This window comes from Heliangelus exortis, chromosome 7, assembly GCF_036169615.1.
Source record: "Heliangelus exortis chromosome 7, bHelExo1.hap1, whole genome shotgun sequence".
Taxonomy (NCBI): domain Eukaryota; kingdom Metazoa; phylum Chordata; class Aves; order Apodiformes; family Trochilidae; genus Heliangelus; species Heliangelus exortis.
In genome coordinates, this window is record NC_092428.1 from 17,883,386 (window position 1) to 17,900,507 (window position 17,122).

At 46.7% G+C, this 17,122-nt stretch overlaps 1 protein-coding gene across 5 annotated transcripts in view; it reads right to left on the reverse strand.

Moving 5' to 3' along the window:
- Positions 1-10,759: 10,759 nt before the first annotated feature.
- ARID5B (AT-rich interaction domain 5B) overlaps positions 10,760-17,122 on the reverse strand; it is a 119,798-nt gene continuing 113,435 nt past the window's right edge. For all 5 annotated transcript variants that reach the window (XM_071749128.1, XM_071749126.1, XM_071749129.1 and 2 more), the window contains one exon: positions 10,760-16,639. In XM_071749128.1, coding sequence (XP_071605229.1) covers positions 14,489-16,639 — 2,151 coding nt within the window. In that variant the 3' untranslated portion in view covers positions 10,760-14,488. The remainder of the gene's footprint in view (positions 16,640-17,122) is intronic.

A 17,122-nucleotide genomic window follows, 5' to 3' on the forward strand; every position in this document is an offset into this window, starting at 1 on the left:
GCCAAAGCCCCATGCAAAGGAATCTTGCAAAGTTGGGGCTTCCCCCCCCCCAAACCTTGTTTGGGAAATCTACATTCAATGGGATAATTTCCTAAAGAGTTATCCCTGCCAGAAAAACACTTTTTTTTTTTTCTTTTTTTTTTTTCTTTTTTCTTTTTTTTTTTTTTTTCTTTCCTTTTGGTGTTAAAAGCTCTATCTATTATAGAAATTTAATTCTCCATTTGGGAATTACAAGCAGTAATACAATAATAATAGATGTTGGTTACCACACGCTAATTTCAAACTATTCCCGGCAGCTGCCTTCTGCTTTCTGTGCACTCTCTTAGCATTAGGCTCCAATGTAAAATGAAATTACTCTAAACTGTCTGTCAAATTTGACTGTTCTTTTAAAACCATGTAGCTGTTACTTACATTATGTAATAGCAGATGAGGTGGTTTAATTACTAAGTCACATATGAAAAACAAGACTTCAGCATGCAAACTTCAGCTAATTAACCACCTAACTGGTATTAAAAAGAAAATAGGGCACATAATGCTGGCGCAATGGACAGGTCAAAGCCACTTCACCAGTCACATGCCTGATGGTCAGAGGCTACAGGGTCACTGCTGGTTTTAGCCCAAAACTGCACCCTCAGGGAGTGACAATGGCTCTGGGGTCCTGTGGGACTGTCTTGATGCTTTTCTGAAGTGTTTGAGCAGGTCTACAGGTTCCCACACACATACTAGTAAAGCAAGTTTATAAGTACAGCTCTTTGCTAAGAATATTCCTCTTTGCTAACCCTGGATTGAAACACTGAGGCAGCTAGCTATAAAAAAAAAAAAAAAAAAAAAAAAAAGAATGGAATATAATAGAATATTATTTGAACTGACATTTTGGCTATTCAAGCCAGTAGGTCACACTGCAGGGGCACTTTTTTCTCTCTTCCAAGGCTATTTTACAATGAAAGTTGAGATTCATGAATGTAGTAATTTCAGATACAACAGCACAAATAACCCATTTAAAGCAAAACCACTGTGCTTTGGTGGCACACTGACAGCTTCACCTCATGGTTTTGCTCCAGCACCACTCCAGCCCAATCTCCTCTGTTCCTCACTTTGGGGCCTGTCCTACTTGTCTCTTTCTTGGCTGGCTCCCCATGTCCCAACAGGACCACCTGATTTCCCTGTTCCTCTTGCTCCCACCTCTGCTTTTCCTGCTGCAGTGTCTAAGGACAGTGATTACCTTAGAGAGTGTTACCAGATACCAGACCTTTCAAAAGTGAGGGTACATCATACAAATAAAAATGGGGCTAAATGCAGGACTCCAGCAGCTGAAGCCTGATGTAGGTGGCCAAATGTAATGATGCTCTTAATGATGCTCCCAAGCTGGTGAGGCAGAACTTAGCACCAGGTTTCTCCTTTGGATATCTGCATTGGTCATGAAGAGCATCCAGACTTTCCTTGAAGGCTACTTGCTGGCTGGAGTGGCTACATCCCTTCTTTGCCCAGGCATTGCTGGAGAGCTGTCCTTGGCCTCGTTAGTATGCAGCTGGTGCAGTTCAGCCACTCTGCCAAGCAGAGCTTTTTAATTCTCCCTTGCTGGAGAGAGGAAACTTCAACAAGAGAATGATTAATAGGGGAGTGGGGGGGGGGGGAAGGGGAAGCAAACAAAATTAAAAAAGGAATAATAAAAGCCCTCAACGAAAGTGAATGATCAAGACTTATGCAAATTCCCTGAATTCCTAACGCTCATTCAGAGCAGCGTTGCAGAAGTTGCAGCACCCCGCACATGGATGGGTGAGGAGAGCCGTGTCTGTGCTTCCTTCTGCACCGCCCCCGTGCCCGCAGGCTCCCTGCTCCAGGGCTGCTCACACCCCTAAGGAAAAGACAGCGCCCGCCGGAGGGATTGGGAGCCAGCTGAAAGGGGTTTGGCTGTGACGGGCAGTGCTGCCTGCAGCGCACCTTGGGGGGATGGTGCGAGACAGCAGTTCCGGGCATGGGGACAGCTGGAGAGGGGGGACGGGCTTCAGGGCACTACGGTGAAATCTGCTTCTTCTCAGTGCCACAAAGCACAGTAGTTGGATAAATCCAGGTTTCCCCAGGAAGGCTAACCAGCTCGCATTCAGCAGCACTCACTGGACCCCTGGGGAGCTCTGTCAAGCACTTGTTTTCCTTACACCCCCTCCACAGCCCTGATGGAAGCCAAGGAACCTGTGGTCAGGTTTCATGCCATGGCTGTGTCCATCAGCCTTCCCATGCTCCGGCAGCAGTTGGCAGAAGCCAAACTACACCAAGGGTACCTCTGAACTGCTAGAAATTAGGAATCATTGGAGCACATATACTTTCAGCAGGTCATTTTTTTCTGGAAAGAGACCAGCAGAGGAAAAGTGCCTGGCTCAGCTGTGAGACATTTGCAGCGAGCTGTCTTCATATGTAATACTGAACTTGATTAATAACCCTCCACTCTCCGTGACAGAAGTAGTAGGAGTTGAGCATTTTTCCTCTAGTAGCTCTGCACCCCTCCAGTCCCTTCAGCACCAACCTTCCTTTGTCACTGTGGGTGGAGGGGGGTGTTAACATCAGGCTACCTTGGATGGTACAAGCTGGGAGAAGTTGAGTCATTACACAGATCTATAGACATCATAACCTCATGTTTGTTCAGGGTACATCACAGAAAGTCTCACAGGTGACATGCTGCATGATAATTGACAGGAGTGTTGGTTATAATTGGAAGAGAGAGGCAGAGATGATATCCAAGCGAAGAGATGTTTCAGCCCTTACAGATGAAGGTCCCACCTGAAGTCCTCCAAAGTGCTGGGGTTTGCAGCATGGTCAGCTCCAAATGATCTAGCACATAGTGGTAGCTATGGCCCTTCAGGGCACCGAGCCTGGGCAGAAGCAGCACAGCCACCACAGCATGCAAAGACAGCTTGCTTTCAGGGGGGCCTTGTAGCAAGACGAACCTCTTTTAGGGAACGGCACTCCAAGGTCCAACCAGGTGTTCCAGCAGAAACTCACGAAGAGCACTCTGAGTCTATTGCTCTCAGGGCTGACCAGCCTGGACCGGTGCTATTGCTCCAAAAGTAGGAAACCTCCCTGGCTTCCTCAGGTGTGAGCTTTATTGGCCCCCTAATCCTGCTCATGCGCAGTAGGGGCCCACCCTAATCAGGCACAGGTGGGCTTAACACAAGCTCATGCCCACTACCTGGCAATTAGTGGCACCTGGTTGCCTCATTTCACTACAGGGCCTAATTAGCTCAAGCAGGAGCTCCACTGCCTAGTTAATGCATCTTATTCAGTTCTGCTGTGCTTCTTGGTCACCAAAGGGCACCTTACAGAGAGGGCTCAGGGCTGGACCCCAGGGCAGGGTGTGGGGCAGAGCAGACATCATGCAGCCCTTGGCCATACCTGCTCCACAGAGCAAAGCTGCTCCAGGCACTCTCACAGCAACAGGTACCAGTCTGCCTGCTCTGAGGAGAGAGGTTTGTCTGTGAAAAATGACAAACCTTCCTTTGATTCAGAGGACAGTTCCTTCACCATGTCAGTTCTGACCCTTCTTTTCTGCCTTCTGTCAAGGTGTTTTGTAAAAGTTTGGAAAAGAGGCCCAGAAGCAGCAGCCTTACAGGAGAGCAGATTTGAGTCAGAAACCTGTCCACACTGAAATGGATTTGGCAATCTCACCAAGGTGAACTCATAATGTTGTGAGTTGTTGTCAGGCTTTATTTATTTTTTATTTATTTTGTATCAGATATTGGGCAGTGTTTGGTTGAGCTCCAGGTGGGTAAAGGAAACCCACTCTTCTCCATCCCTTGGGGGAGCAGCACTGGCTTCTCTCTTTCATAGTAGACAGAACTGTGGCTGAAAAAAAGATCTGCTTTGCCTAATTCAAAGCTACAGTAAATGAAAAAAGAACTGTACAGCTGCTATCCTGAAACAAGACGTCCACCATGGCAAAGCAGATGGATGCTCAGCCACAGCACGCTTCAGCAGCCTTTTTTGGTTTTGCTGTTGGGGTATACTTTTCTAAGCATTAGAAGATGAAATGTTTGACAAAATGCTTCCCAAAGTCTTTTCCCAAAGGGTCTCTTGCCCTTGTTTCAGGCAGGCTGCCTGGTGGCCCACACAGCCACCCTCTGGCCAGCTGGCCCACAGGTCAACCCCCAGCCAGTACAAGCACTGCTGGTCCACCCGGTGCTCCCGCAGCTGGGCCCATCCAGCTCCCAGGAATTCCCTGCTATGGTACTGCCTGGAGAACTCTGCCTCTGCACCATGTCCTCCCATGCTCTGGCATGATCTAATCCAATGGGCAGACTGCCCATCTGCTTGCTGCTCTTAGACCAAGGCCTTCACAGACAATGCTAAAAAAACTTTTTAGAACAATTGTGGAAAGAGAAACATACTTTTAAAGAGCAGCAATTAAGCCCAGCCTCCCAGGAGCCCTTCTAGGCACTAGAAATATATGGGGGATTCTGATGAAAACCTGGAAATAAAAGGATTTAGGGAATTCTGATGAAAACAGACATTAACAGTACATGAAATGCTCTACTCATCACAAAGCAGATACAAATGGTACAGATGAACAGGCTACAGTTGGAAATCTGCAGTCAATGTATATTAATAACCTAAAGTTTAAAGCCCAAATTCTCTGCATTGCAAAGCCACCACAGTGCAAAAATATCAGTGGCCGCCTTAACCTCATTGCCCTCATGGCAAATGCTGTGTCCTCAGTGGTTCAGATGTTAACAAAAATCCTCTTTTGGACACGATTTTGTATTGGTCTCACTTCTTGGCTTATTTGTCCCTCACAAGAAAATTATTTGTCTCTTGCAGCCAAATGGCATGAGCACAGGATGGCAGCCCCCCAGCTCATGTTAGTGTTGTAAATAAATCAATACTTTCCACTCCTATTGACTGTGTCCAGCAGAAATTCAGGTCCCATGTAGCCACAATTTCTCAAAGGTTGTGAATTACTGGGGGGGGGAGGAATCTGGGCAGGACAGTAGCAGCTGCAGGAGAAAGCAAACACATTGCAGAGCTTTGCCACCCTCATTTTGTAGGCTTGGTCACTTACAGACATGCTGCTTATGCTTTTGTGCCTGTGTGTTTCCATTTGTCCCTCAGTTTCTTCCACATAAATTTTGGAATCGACAGCAACCAAACAACCTGCTAACCAATCCCAACCACCAGGGATGGAGAAACAGCTGTCTCAGAGACAATTATGTATTTTATTATATATTTTATAATAAAAGTATATAATTTTATCTCTATAAATACATATTTAATATATTTCCCAATAAGTTTTTATAATTATATATTTCATATTGCCCAAAGGCATTATGAAACTCTGCAGGCAGCTGGAGGAGTGAGATAACTGGTACCCCCAACCCAGGGAGAGATGAAGCACAGGACCAACCCTCACAGGCACTGGGGAACTCCCAGGAGATGAGCCAGATAGATGCAGAATAAGCCCTCCATGAGGAGCCAGCCCACCAGAAGGCAGCCCCCAGTCCCACTGCAACCTGCTCTGCCCATTGCCACCTTTGCTCACATGGTAAAACCTCTGGTACCCAACCAAATGAAGAGGAAAAAAAAACCCTCTATTCTTAAAATTCATCATTTCACTGCTTCAGGTGAGCATGGAGAAAAACATCCACTTTATGCCCTCCAAGGAAGTTACCCAGCTAAACCAGAGAGTATCAGCCTGGGTATTTGCAGCCCCAGCCAAAAGAAATCCTCTGCCCTCCTTCACTAATTTCTGGGGGGGAGAGGACAGGCAGGGGTGATGACAGAGAAGAGAGACTCTATGGCAGTTGGGCTGGAGCCATTTCACATTCACTTTCTCCTGCACTGCAAGAAATCAGAAGCGGCACAGATCATTTTTTGTCCCTCTTTTGTAGGTCACCTTTAATAGAAATGTTAATCATGCTTGCTATCTGTATATCTGAAATCTTATATGGTAGCTCTGTAATTCACTGTCTTTATCAGCCTTCTTTAATGTATAATTTAATGCTTGTGTAGCTATTTTGTTTGGGCATGAGTCTCAGAATTACGACTAAAAAAAATCTGTATGCTAGTTAACTACTTTTTATGGAAAGTATTTCTTTCATGTTATTTTAAAACCATGGAGCCAGGGGAAGTATTTTATGGACCACAGAACTTCGCAGGGTAGTTAATTTCTGTTTGAGCTGGTTTCTTTGCTATTTTAAAGAGTGCCATCAAGATCACTGCTATTTTTCTTGGTTGGGAGCCAGCTGTCTCTTCTGCAGTTGTGACACATCTTTGTGCTGTTTTTAAAGCTGAGGAAAATAGTAAATACAGGAGCTGGACGCTGTGCCACCCCGTGCTGATGGTTAGAAAGAAGTAAGGAGCATCTGCCTCATTGCTCCTGGCACCCAGTGGCAGCCACTGCTTGAAACTATGCACCAGGGATGTTGCATCCTTGTTCTGATGGGCAGAAAGTATTTCAGCCTGGCACTATCAGAAGAAAAAATAGATGATACCAACTCACATACCTCCAGTCACTGAACCCTGTCCCAGCTGTCTTGCCAGTGTGGCCATGAGGGGCCAGGTGAGTTGGTACCATCCCATGAAAGATGCTTTCCTCCTGCAGGCAGTAGATTGGTCTCAGGAATGTGTGGGCCATGGAATCAATGGAGCACGTGGGCTCCATTGAGCTTGAGCATGGAGTATGAGCCCTCTGCTTTGAAAGCAGTAATTGAGTGGCTAGCTGAGCCCTAGGCAAGCTCAAGTTATGCACTAAATATGCTGAAACCCTTTGTTTCATAACGAATTACTTTATATATCTAAGCAAGGGTTTTCTGTTGGCGTTGGGTTTGGTTTTTTATTGTAATTTCTTTTCAGTTTGTTCCTAGTCTACTTCTTGGTGTGTGTTGAAATCCTTGCCTTTTGCTTATGAGGTCAAGTGCTTTAATCAGGAGCAAAAAATTTTGTGTGCTTTAGTCCTAAACTCTCTGAACAGCTGCCAAATATAATTAGAAACAAATGGCCTTACTCCTCATTTGAGAGCTCTACAGACATTGAGGAGAGCAGACGAGGGAGAGCTTGCTTTGTGTGGCTGCTTTTTGGGGACCTTATAAACAAAAACATGTCCAGAAAGACCCAAGGAAGCTCTATGAGAGGAGGAGAAAGCTATGTGCCCTCTGTGGAAGACAGGGGGTGCAGGACTCTGTCATGGGGTACCAGGCACCCAACATGTGCCTCATTTGAAAGCAGCTCAGTGTCCTCCCTGTTGCTCATGGGGAGCAGATGGGGCCGCTGACTGTGTATGAACCCACACAGCTGAGGGCCCTGAGCCCCAGTCAGAGGGATTTAGGGTGGACATGTGGAAGAAATTCTTTAGTGTGAGGGTGGTGAGGCACTGGAACAGGTTGCCCAGAGAAGCTGTGTCTGCCCCTTCCCTGGAGGTGTTCAAGGCCAGGTTTGGATGGGGCTTGTAGCAACCTGGTCCTAGTGGGAGGTGTCCCTGCTCATGGCAGGGGGGGTTGGAACTAGATGACTGTTAAGGTCCCTTACAACCCAAACCCTGTGCTGGTTCTATGAAATTACAAGAGCTGAAGTCTTCACCAATCAATAACACTCAGCACCACTCCTTGCAGAGACCCACTTCATCTCTCCTCAGACACATCAACCCCACCTGTAAATTCAACTAAATTGTTTAATTCACACCACCACCCACGGTCTGACAGAAATGCAATACTTTCATCCCTGAGACATGTGGTTTCCCTGTACCCATTACCTCTCTCTACTTGAGGTATATGCTGAGGGCCCAGCATGGCTGCCCCCACCTCTGCCCCTGTTTCCCCTTCCCCGGGGTACTCACACAGCTCAGCCTCCACAGCGTCCTCCTCGTGGCTTCCTCGTGTGAGGGACATGGTGCAGGGCCCTGGGTACACGGCACTGCCCGCCAGCGCTGCAGCTCCTGAGCCCTGGTATGGTGGGCACCAATAAACGGGGCCCTATGTTCACCTCCCTGGTGTCTCCCACCCTGAGGGGAGTTTGCTGCACAAGTGTCTGGAGGGCACAAACTGTCCGCTTCAAGAGTTTTGGCACCAAAATGGCTAAAGAGCGTCTCTCACTGGCTTCTGCAAGATGTGAGGCTTTGCGTCATTGTATCAGAGACTGGAATTAACTCACAGCAATGCCTCACCCCACAAGGTGACCTCACTGCCCGGCATCACCTCACGGTACCACCTCACGGCATGGCAGCTCCTCAGCAGCATGGTGCCTCCTCACAGCACTGCCCTCACCCTACAGCGTCACCTCACACCATGCCATTCCCTCATGGCACTGCCCTCACCCCACAGTGTCACCTCACACCGTGCCATTCCCTCACGGCACTGCCTCATGGCATGGCAATACCACACAACATGGCATCCATCATGTCACCTTCCAGCATCACCTCAGGACATGGCCATGGCCTTGTGGCAGGACCTGAGGCAGAAGAGGGGTGCTCGGAGGCACAGGGAGCCCACCACCACCCCACCACGTTCCCGCACATGCTACATGGGACATGATGGCTTCAGACATCAGTGGGGAATTTTTTTTTCTTGAGTAAATTTCATAGAAAAAGTGAAAAAAATTTGCAAGTTCTGTGTTTTTTTGCCTCACCTTCAATAAAGAAGATCCCATCCATGCACTGGGCACCACTTCCTGCTTTGCTGGGTGAGCAGATTCCCCTCCCAGCGGGGTCTTGGGGGGGACGACAAGGAGGTGTAGGGCAAGGTTCGCATCCCAGCTGTTCAACACTTTCTGAAACACACATATTCATCATCAAAAAGAAAAAAAATAGCAGCAGGACAAGGAGGAGGTGGATGAGGTGGGAGCTACTGGGATTTTTTTGCTCCTTGGGGATGATGGGGGAGATGGAGCACAGGGTGCAGCTCCTGAGGACAAGCCCCTTGGCCACCCCTCCTAGCATCTCCTGCCCTGGTAGCTGCTGGCAGGTCCTTGCCACTGCTGCTGCTCAGGTTTTTTGGGTCTCCTGAAAGCAGCATTTGTATCTGAGCTGGTGGGTTGCTGCAGCCCCCCCAAATCCTCACGAATTTGTCTAAGCCAGTTTTGAACACATTTGTCCGCAGGCCCCCACCCTTCCCACCCTGGTGGTGCCTGGAAGGAGAGTCCAGGCCACTGAGCACTGAGCCCAGGAAATGGGTCATCCAGTCCCAGGCTTCCCACACGACTGTGGGGGCCCATTTCCTAGGTGAGACACTAGATGGAGCATTTAACATCGCCAATACCTCCTTTTATTTAATCCCATAAAGGATAAATTGAAAAGCTAAATGAAAACACAGATTAAGCTGTATCCAGCAGTCCCTCTCTGCTGGCAGGAGATGTGCTGCCTCAAATGCAGATGCCTGTGTGAGGGGACTGAGGGGACGCTGCTGTGGCCCTGGTCACTGCCACGGGCACAGCTCTCTCCAGAAAAAATGCAAACCTTTGTGGTCACAGGTCCAGGCACACACAAGACACAGTGATATGTTTTGGTGGCCACTCTTTTTCCTCTCCTCGAGGCCATCCAACCCTCCTCTTCATCAGGAGATGCAATATGCTCTGATAGCACCTTGGCTGGTAGCTCACCCAAACTGGTGCAGGCAAAGACACAGGCTCTGCTTTTCTGGCTTCAGGAAGAGCTGAAGGTGTCTGTTATTCCTGGAAAGCCTGTGGGTGAGCGTTGCGTTTCCCAGAGCAATTACAGTGCCAATGAGGATTACTGGTGATGCCTGTGCAGGAGCTGCTCCTCCAGCAGCAGAAACTTTCCTAAAATATTTCTGAAAGCTCCAGGAACCAGTGTGGCAGAGGAGTAGAGGAAGGACCCCATTCCCAACAGGGCAGCTTCACCACAGAGTTAGGCATGGCCCCGAATGGCTGCTGGGAGATAAAGAAAGGCAAGACATCAGGAACCAAAAGGCTGAACTGCAGCATCATCACCATCTTGTATCTCTGCTTCAGCTCCCCAAAACTGTCCATTTCCCTCTGCTGGAAGCTGTGCCAAAAAGATGAACAGCTCAGGTGCAACAAGGCAGCTGCACAGCACCCCTCATCTCTTGCTAAGACCACGAGACATTCTGCTTTCAAAACCAGAGGTGGTTTAGAGTCAATAATATGGTAAAAAACTATTCCAGGGTGTAGCTCTGACCTTCCACACACTTGCACCAAGTCCAGGGCTGGGGCAGCAGAGCCCTGAGGAGGTGATTGTTCCCCTGGAAGGCTTTTGGGTGATGTTAGCACAGGCACTTCAGCTCCATCACTCGTGTGTGCATGAGGATTCACTGACACCCAACAAACTCATTGGGATGTGCCCAGCGCAGCCAAGGAAGGACACTGCAGCACCCTGACCCCTTGGTGCTGTTATAAGTCAAGCTGTGGAAGGCCTGGGAAGAAGAGAGGGCAGTTTGCAGATGCCAGCTCAAGTCTGCAGAGCTGGCAGAAAAAAAATACTGCTCTGAGATGCAAATGGAGCAATTTGCTAGTGGAGACACTGGCTAAGCATAGATGTTATCCTCTCGGAAGCTATTCCTACAGTCAGCCTGACCACACTTCAGTGGAAGCACACTACAAAAATAGAGGGGCACTGACTGAAGATCTTGTCTCTTCCTCTTTTAGGAAATTGCAAACTTCCATTTCTTTAATCTAATCATTTGCAGGAGGAGATATTTTCTTTAGAAAAGCCAATATGAGAGAGCTGAAAGGTCGGATAGGATAATATATAATCCATTGCGGTAAGAGCTGTCTACAGAATTATTAATCAAACACAAAAGGGAACAGATAGTAACATTTTTTATTAAATATTACAGTGGATCAAAAAGTACAAAATATCTTTTGCCTGCTATGTGATTGGGAAACTATTGGCACATAATACAGTATCAAAAGCATTAATAAGTACAATTTGGAAAACATACAAAAATTGAGTGTTTATAGTTGGCTCAGCTTTATTTCTGGTAGTGTTTAAACTAACGCAAAGGTTACTCAATAACCTTTTAAATGGGGAACTATATAATATTACTGGGCCATTTTTATATATACAAATCATCACCTTACAGAGCATATAGGCTACATAACTTGAATCACAAAAAGTATACAATATTTACAACAAAAGAAAGTTAAAAAAGTATAAACAGCTAGTAGATTATGCTGCCATTATTAGAACATATTTAAAACTGTGGGGCTGGGGGAAGAGGGGAGGAAGAGGAGGAAGAGAACGAGTTAAGTATCAACCATGTTTACAGCAAACACCTCAGGACGCGCTCTCGGCAGCGCTGCCAATGCTACCCACCGCACACCAGCACAAGTCCCATCACTCATTAAAATCACAATTGCCTAAATGGGACAGATGGGACCTCACTGCCCACCACAAAGAAAGGGACCAGGCAGGGGAGAGGTGGGGGTACCCCAGCAATAGTCTCCAGAGGTGGCAGCCCTGGTACCATCCTGGCAGCTGGGACAGAACTGCCTCCTGGGCACCGGGCAAACATCTCCTGTCAGTAGAGCACATAGAAGAGCCAGACCTGCTGCAAAATGCTGGGCTGTTCCCATCTACCTTTGCAAAGGGGAGGGATTTTACTGGGAGCCAGACCCTTCTTCCCACACGTTCTGCGAAGTCCAGCTCAGCGTGTGGCCAGAAGCTACACGCGAGCTGTTTGCTGCCAGACCTTTTCCTTTGCATCTCACAACCTTTAGCATCCCTAACGAATCCTGGACACAGTGCGTCTGAATTGCAACATTTCTTGGAACTGGCTCCTGGTAAATAGATTTATGAGTCTATTGCCAATTAGATTCCACAGTTTCCTTTACAAACCTACCAATAACTATGGTTTGATTGCACAAAGAAAGGCTTGTGCAACTTCATTCAATAATAAGGCCCCCTGCACTCAAACAATGCAAACAAAGCCCCATTTAAGACGTTAAAAAAAAAAAAAAGAAAAAAAAAGAAAAAAGAGACTTTTCAGCCAATGGAGAATTCAATAGTCTTTTGAAAGATATCCAAGATTTCTGCTAAGAGTTTTTAAACAAATAATGCACTGCTTCTGTTGAGGTTTTATGCTACCATTTCTCTTCCTTCTCCCTGACATTTTGCCCAGTACATGAAGAGCTTCCCCAGCCAGCAGCAGCCAGTTGCCTCGTGGGGCCAGCGAGGAGCTTTCCTCCCCTCTCCCTGCCCCCCATCCCTCTGCTGCCTCAGCACAGCTCCAGAAAGGCTACCATCAAACTCCAACGGGACGCAACCAAAAGGGAAATCAGACACTTGGCATAAACAAATGCACAACTCTGGGACACACAACTTAACTGAAACATGAAAGAGAAGCATTTCCTTCGCCAAACACACGACAAGCTTTAGTCTGCATTTGCTGTAGATTTTTGTATTCTCTCCCCTTCCCCCCACCCTGTTTCTCCCCAACCCCAAACCCCTGATTCTCACGTGATTCAGGTCTAGTGCAACTTTACTAGAGGTGTCCTCCACACTGCGGCCTCTGCCCAGCTGAGCCTGCGGTTCTGTTTCCTGTACAGTTTGTGGAGCAGCAGGATTTTCTGCACTGGCACATCCATGTTCTATGTTCTACTAGTCTGTTTATCAATCAGTTAAATATAGTTTTACCACAGGAATATAAAATATTTAATTGAAGAAGCTGGATCTTTAACAGTAGACGAGTATATTATTCTGGTTTCCACCTTTGGATATTAAGTATGATACATTATATATTGTATTTGGCTTCATATCACGGGAAAATTTAATGACATGCCTAGCATGCAAAGTGTTTCTTAGTAGTTTCCATTTTTTTTCCTATTGATTATGCTGTCTTTGAACAGTAACTGAGATGGTTTGAATCACAACCAATTTTCACATTGTAAAAAAAGCCTCCAGGTCACACTGTGCTTTACCAATGTCTATGCTCAGCTGCATGGTGTTGATGTCCTTCAAAATGAATATACATCCATAGGGAAGCTCGCTCATAAGGAAAACCCAGCCCCTCCACACCTGGGTTTTCCCCTTGTGAAACAACACCCAGGGAGGGGCAGAGATCCCTGCAGGGGCGTGGAAGGACTGTCCCAACCACTGCACACAACCCCTGACCCATCCTACTGCTTGCATGGCACCGGCCCCATCAGCCTCTGATCCAAAGCAAGGCTGGTGCCTGTCCTGATTTCTGACATTCTCATCACACTTGCAAACCACAAATCCATTTTCTGGACTCCTTTGCCATCCAGCAGCTTGTGCCAGGGAGGCTTTGTTTGCTAGACCATTTCTCTGGTAGTCGGGAGGGTTTCACAGCCTGGGTAAGGCAAGTACAACGCTCAACAAATTCACGGACCACGATATAGGAAAGCAAAGCTCGGTGGGAAGGGAGAAGCGGCGCAGGAGTCATCACAACCAAAGGAGGGTGAGAGGTGCTCAGCACCTCACAGGGGTGCACCGTGGGGAAAGGAACCTTGTTTGCATCTTTGCACCATAACATCACCTACAGTTTGTTTATGACCATTAAGATTAATCTGAACCAGTTGCTTCAGTTTGTAAACAGTAAACATTACCACAAAAACTAAACAAAAATGCTGCTCGAAAACATAAAGAAACTGGAAAAATTACAAACACATTAAAAAAAAAAATCAGGACAGCCACAGCCTTTTAAAAAAGTTGCAGATAAATTGATACTGCTTAATTAAAAAAAAAAAAAAAAGAAACCCCTAAACAAAAAACCACAAACAAAGAGCACAGAATATACTGGACAAACAGAACTATATAAATTATTGTGATCAAATGTGACACTGGTAGTTTACGAAGTGGGTATGTACAGTCTAATTAAACAGTGTTTACCCTTCTGTTCTAATAGTGTTAAAATGAAAAATCTATTGCCCTTTTACTATACATTGCATTGATTGAATCTTTAAAAGTCAGGAAAAGTTACCCAAAAAACCACATCCACTGACTGTATGGATTCTCAGCCCGCTTCTCCTTTCCAGGTTCACCTCGAGTCCTCGACTCATCTGCAACAACACGTGGCCTCTGGTCCTTGGCTCAGTGAAAGGCAAGTGCAGCCCTCACCTGGGATTTCAGTGAGCTCAGGCTGGGCCTGCAATTCCACAGCTCCCTTTGAACATTTGCTCTTACCATATGCAAGTCCTTTCAGAAAACACATAAGCAAAATCCAATGGGTTTTTTTCTTTCTTATTTTATTCTTTTTTCTTTTCTTTTCTTTTCTTTTTTTTTTTTTTTTTTTTTTTTTGTGGGTCTTTTTGTTTTGTTTTGGATTTTTTTGTTTTGTTTTGTTTGTTTGCATGGGCAGGGACAAGGGGCAAGGGGGCTGATGTGGGAGCCAGAATTAAAGAAGCAGTCCTGTTTCCATCAAACTTGAAAGAAGCACTCCGCCAGGCAGAGCGCAACTGCATCCCGGCTGACACAAACACAGATTGCTAAATCTGCGAGACATTGTCACAGGGGAGGAATGTCACTAACTTAACTTTTCTCCTCAGACCTTTTTTTTGTGAGCGAGGGGGTTTACAGTTTTGTGCTGGGATGTACAGAGGACAGCTGTGAAGGTGGGAACGCAGCTTGAGGGTTTATAGCAGCTAAAGGATAAATGCTGTTATGCAAAAGGTCACCGTAGGAACTTCCTACAGGTGTTGCTGCAGCTAAGTGTCTGTACAGTTGCTGAGAGTTTGCAGGAGATGTGAGGAATTGTCTCTGCACCATGAAGGAGTGAAGAGCCAAAGGCTGCATTAGTGGGGAGAGCACGGTCTGATTTTTCAAGTACTGCAGGGGATGAGAATACCCGGGTGGGAGGCGATTGTTCAGCCCTGTGCACAGGCTCCCTGGATACAAGCCTGGGAAGATGGGGGCTGAAAGGGGAAACTTGTGGCTCTCCAGCATGCTGCCAGAATGGAGGCCATGCACCTGCTTGCTGCCTTCCCCTTCTGGGTCGGAGAGCTTGTCTTTCGCCAGGGACTCCTTTGGTAAGTGCAGAGGAGAGACAGCTCGGATTTTTTTTTCAGAAATGACTTTATCCAAATCCTCCAGGCTCCGTTTCAAAGGCCGGGCAGCCCCCACGTTTTGAGGGCTAGTTCTGCGGCTGATGATAGGATGCACCATCCCTTCCATCTTCCTCAGATTCTCCAGTCTCTGGGCCTGTTGCTTCCCAGACCTGTGGAGCAACTCACTGTGTTTTTTCGGGACTGTCATGGCCATGGGGGACACTCGGCAAGCCTTGGGGTTACAGTCTAGGCTCACCGCCTGGCTGCTCGCAGTCTGGAACGGGGAGATACCTCTGCTGTCTTGCTGGGCCATGGATGAATGAGGGAGGCCAGAGCCCGGAGCCTTTGCAGTCTGTTTGTGTATGCTCTTTGGAAGACTCAAATCTGTTGGCTGATCATCTGAAGAGGCCTCCACTGCCGCCTTTTTTTCTTGCTGATGTAAAGATGGGCGATAATTTAAGTTTAGTTTTTCTTGGTGTTTGTGTTGAGTAAAAGTAGAAATATTTTCAGACTCTCTGAACATGTCCCGGGGGAGGTACTTTGATGTCTGTTCATTATTAAGGTGGTGTTCTGTGTGCCTGTAAAGGCTGTGCAGATGAGGTGATGAATAAAAATCTGCCAAAAAAGTGGGCACATGGGAGTGCTGCAGTGCCCTTTTCTCACTCATTTTATCTTTACAGTCCTGGATATCTGTCTTCGGTACGTATGACTCGGCAAGAGAACTGAGGTGATGTTTTGAAAAATCACAGCGCTGAGGATCCGGTTTACTTAGCACGTCATGTTTAAAAACATCATTAATTGATTTCCTTTCTTCCTTGGTTTTAAAACTCTGTACATGTTGTATGACTGAGGGCCTATTAACTGCTACGGGGTCAGAACTAGGGGCATGGGGACCTTGCGATACACTTGAGGACAGTTCATCTCTGCTGATCAGTTTCTTTTTGCTGATCAAAGGTGGAGGAGAACCATAAGGATAGCTACACGACAGGGCTGCCCCACTGACCTGTGACAGCAGCTTCTTCTTTGCCAGTGGTGACATGATGCCTGGATTACCCTTTGAGTAGAGCAGTGGGGTGTAACCAAAACTGGAGTCATCGTTCATGGACCCGGGCAGTTCCTTCTCCTTGAACATGTCAAAGTTCTGGACCACCAGTACTTTGGGCGTTTGCTTTAGTGCATTGTGGATATCTTCATTTCCCAGCTGGTCAACTTTCACTGTGCAGTTTGCGATGTAATCAGCCATCTCTGGCAATTTGTCATCTTCCATGTCACTCTGAGTAGGCAGCTGGACCGGGAAAGCTGTGAAGGGCATTTCTGGAGGTTCACTTTCTAAGCTGTCAGTAAAAGCTTTGTGCAGTCTTTGTTCAGGCTTTGTGTCTTCCAGGGCATCTGCTGGGGAGTGTAATTGCTTCATGATGGTGGCATCCAGCACAGTATCTTCTTCTGGAGGCATGGATATCCCTGAGAGAGAGGATGAGTGCTGAGACTCCTCCTTGGCTTTCTCACTGCTCCTGCTGTTTTCTGCCAGGTCTGTCTTTTCCTGAGGCAGTGGCCGAGCTGTCTCTGGTAAAAGAGATGGAGGGGCTTGCACAGGTTGCTTTGTCTCTCCCACTGTAGGATGTTCAGGGAAATTTTTCTGGTCTGCTGATTCTTGATCCTTCTCTTGTTCTGATGAAACCTAACAAAAAGATTCAACAGACAGAAATAAGAACCCAGTGCATTTCAGCAGACTGTTCAGAAGAACATACACAGTGTGCCACTGGTGAATTTTAGAGAAGTAATTGTCAGTCACCTTGCTGGAACATGAAGGCTCTCATGCTAGGTATGGGGTTCAAACAAAGAACATACCTCCTGGAAATACTAAGAAATGCACCATCCCTGCCAGGGTCTCAATAAAGCATTTTAAAACAGCAGATGTTTGTAATGTGATGAGGCAGTGCTGGCTCCACCAGGTAGCTAAATGCTGAGGTTATATGATTTTAAAATTAAAATTAGTCAAATGCAGGAGAGTAGGTTTCATAACACAAATGATAAGGCTATAAAAACTTCTCCCACTAGCCAACTTCACCTACGAAAACAGCACGATTCCCAAGTTTTTTCTTACATAAAGACTCTCCAGTGTAGCTATCTTAAAAATTCTGTGATCACAGAGGAGATCATT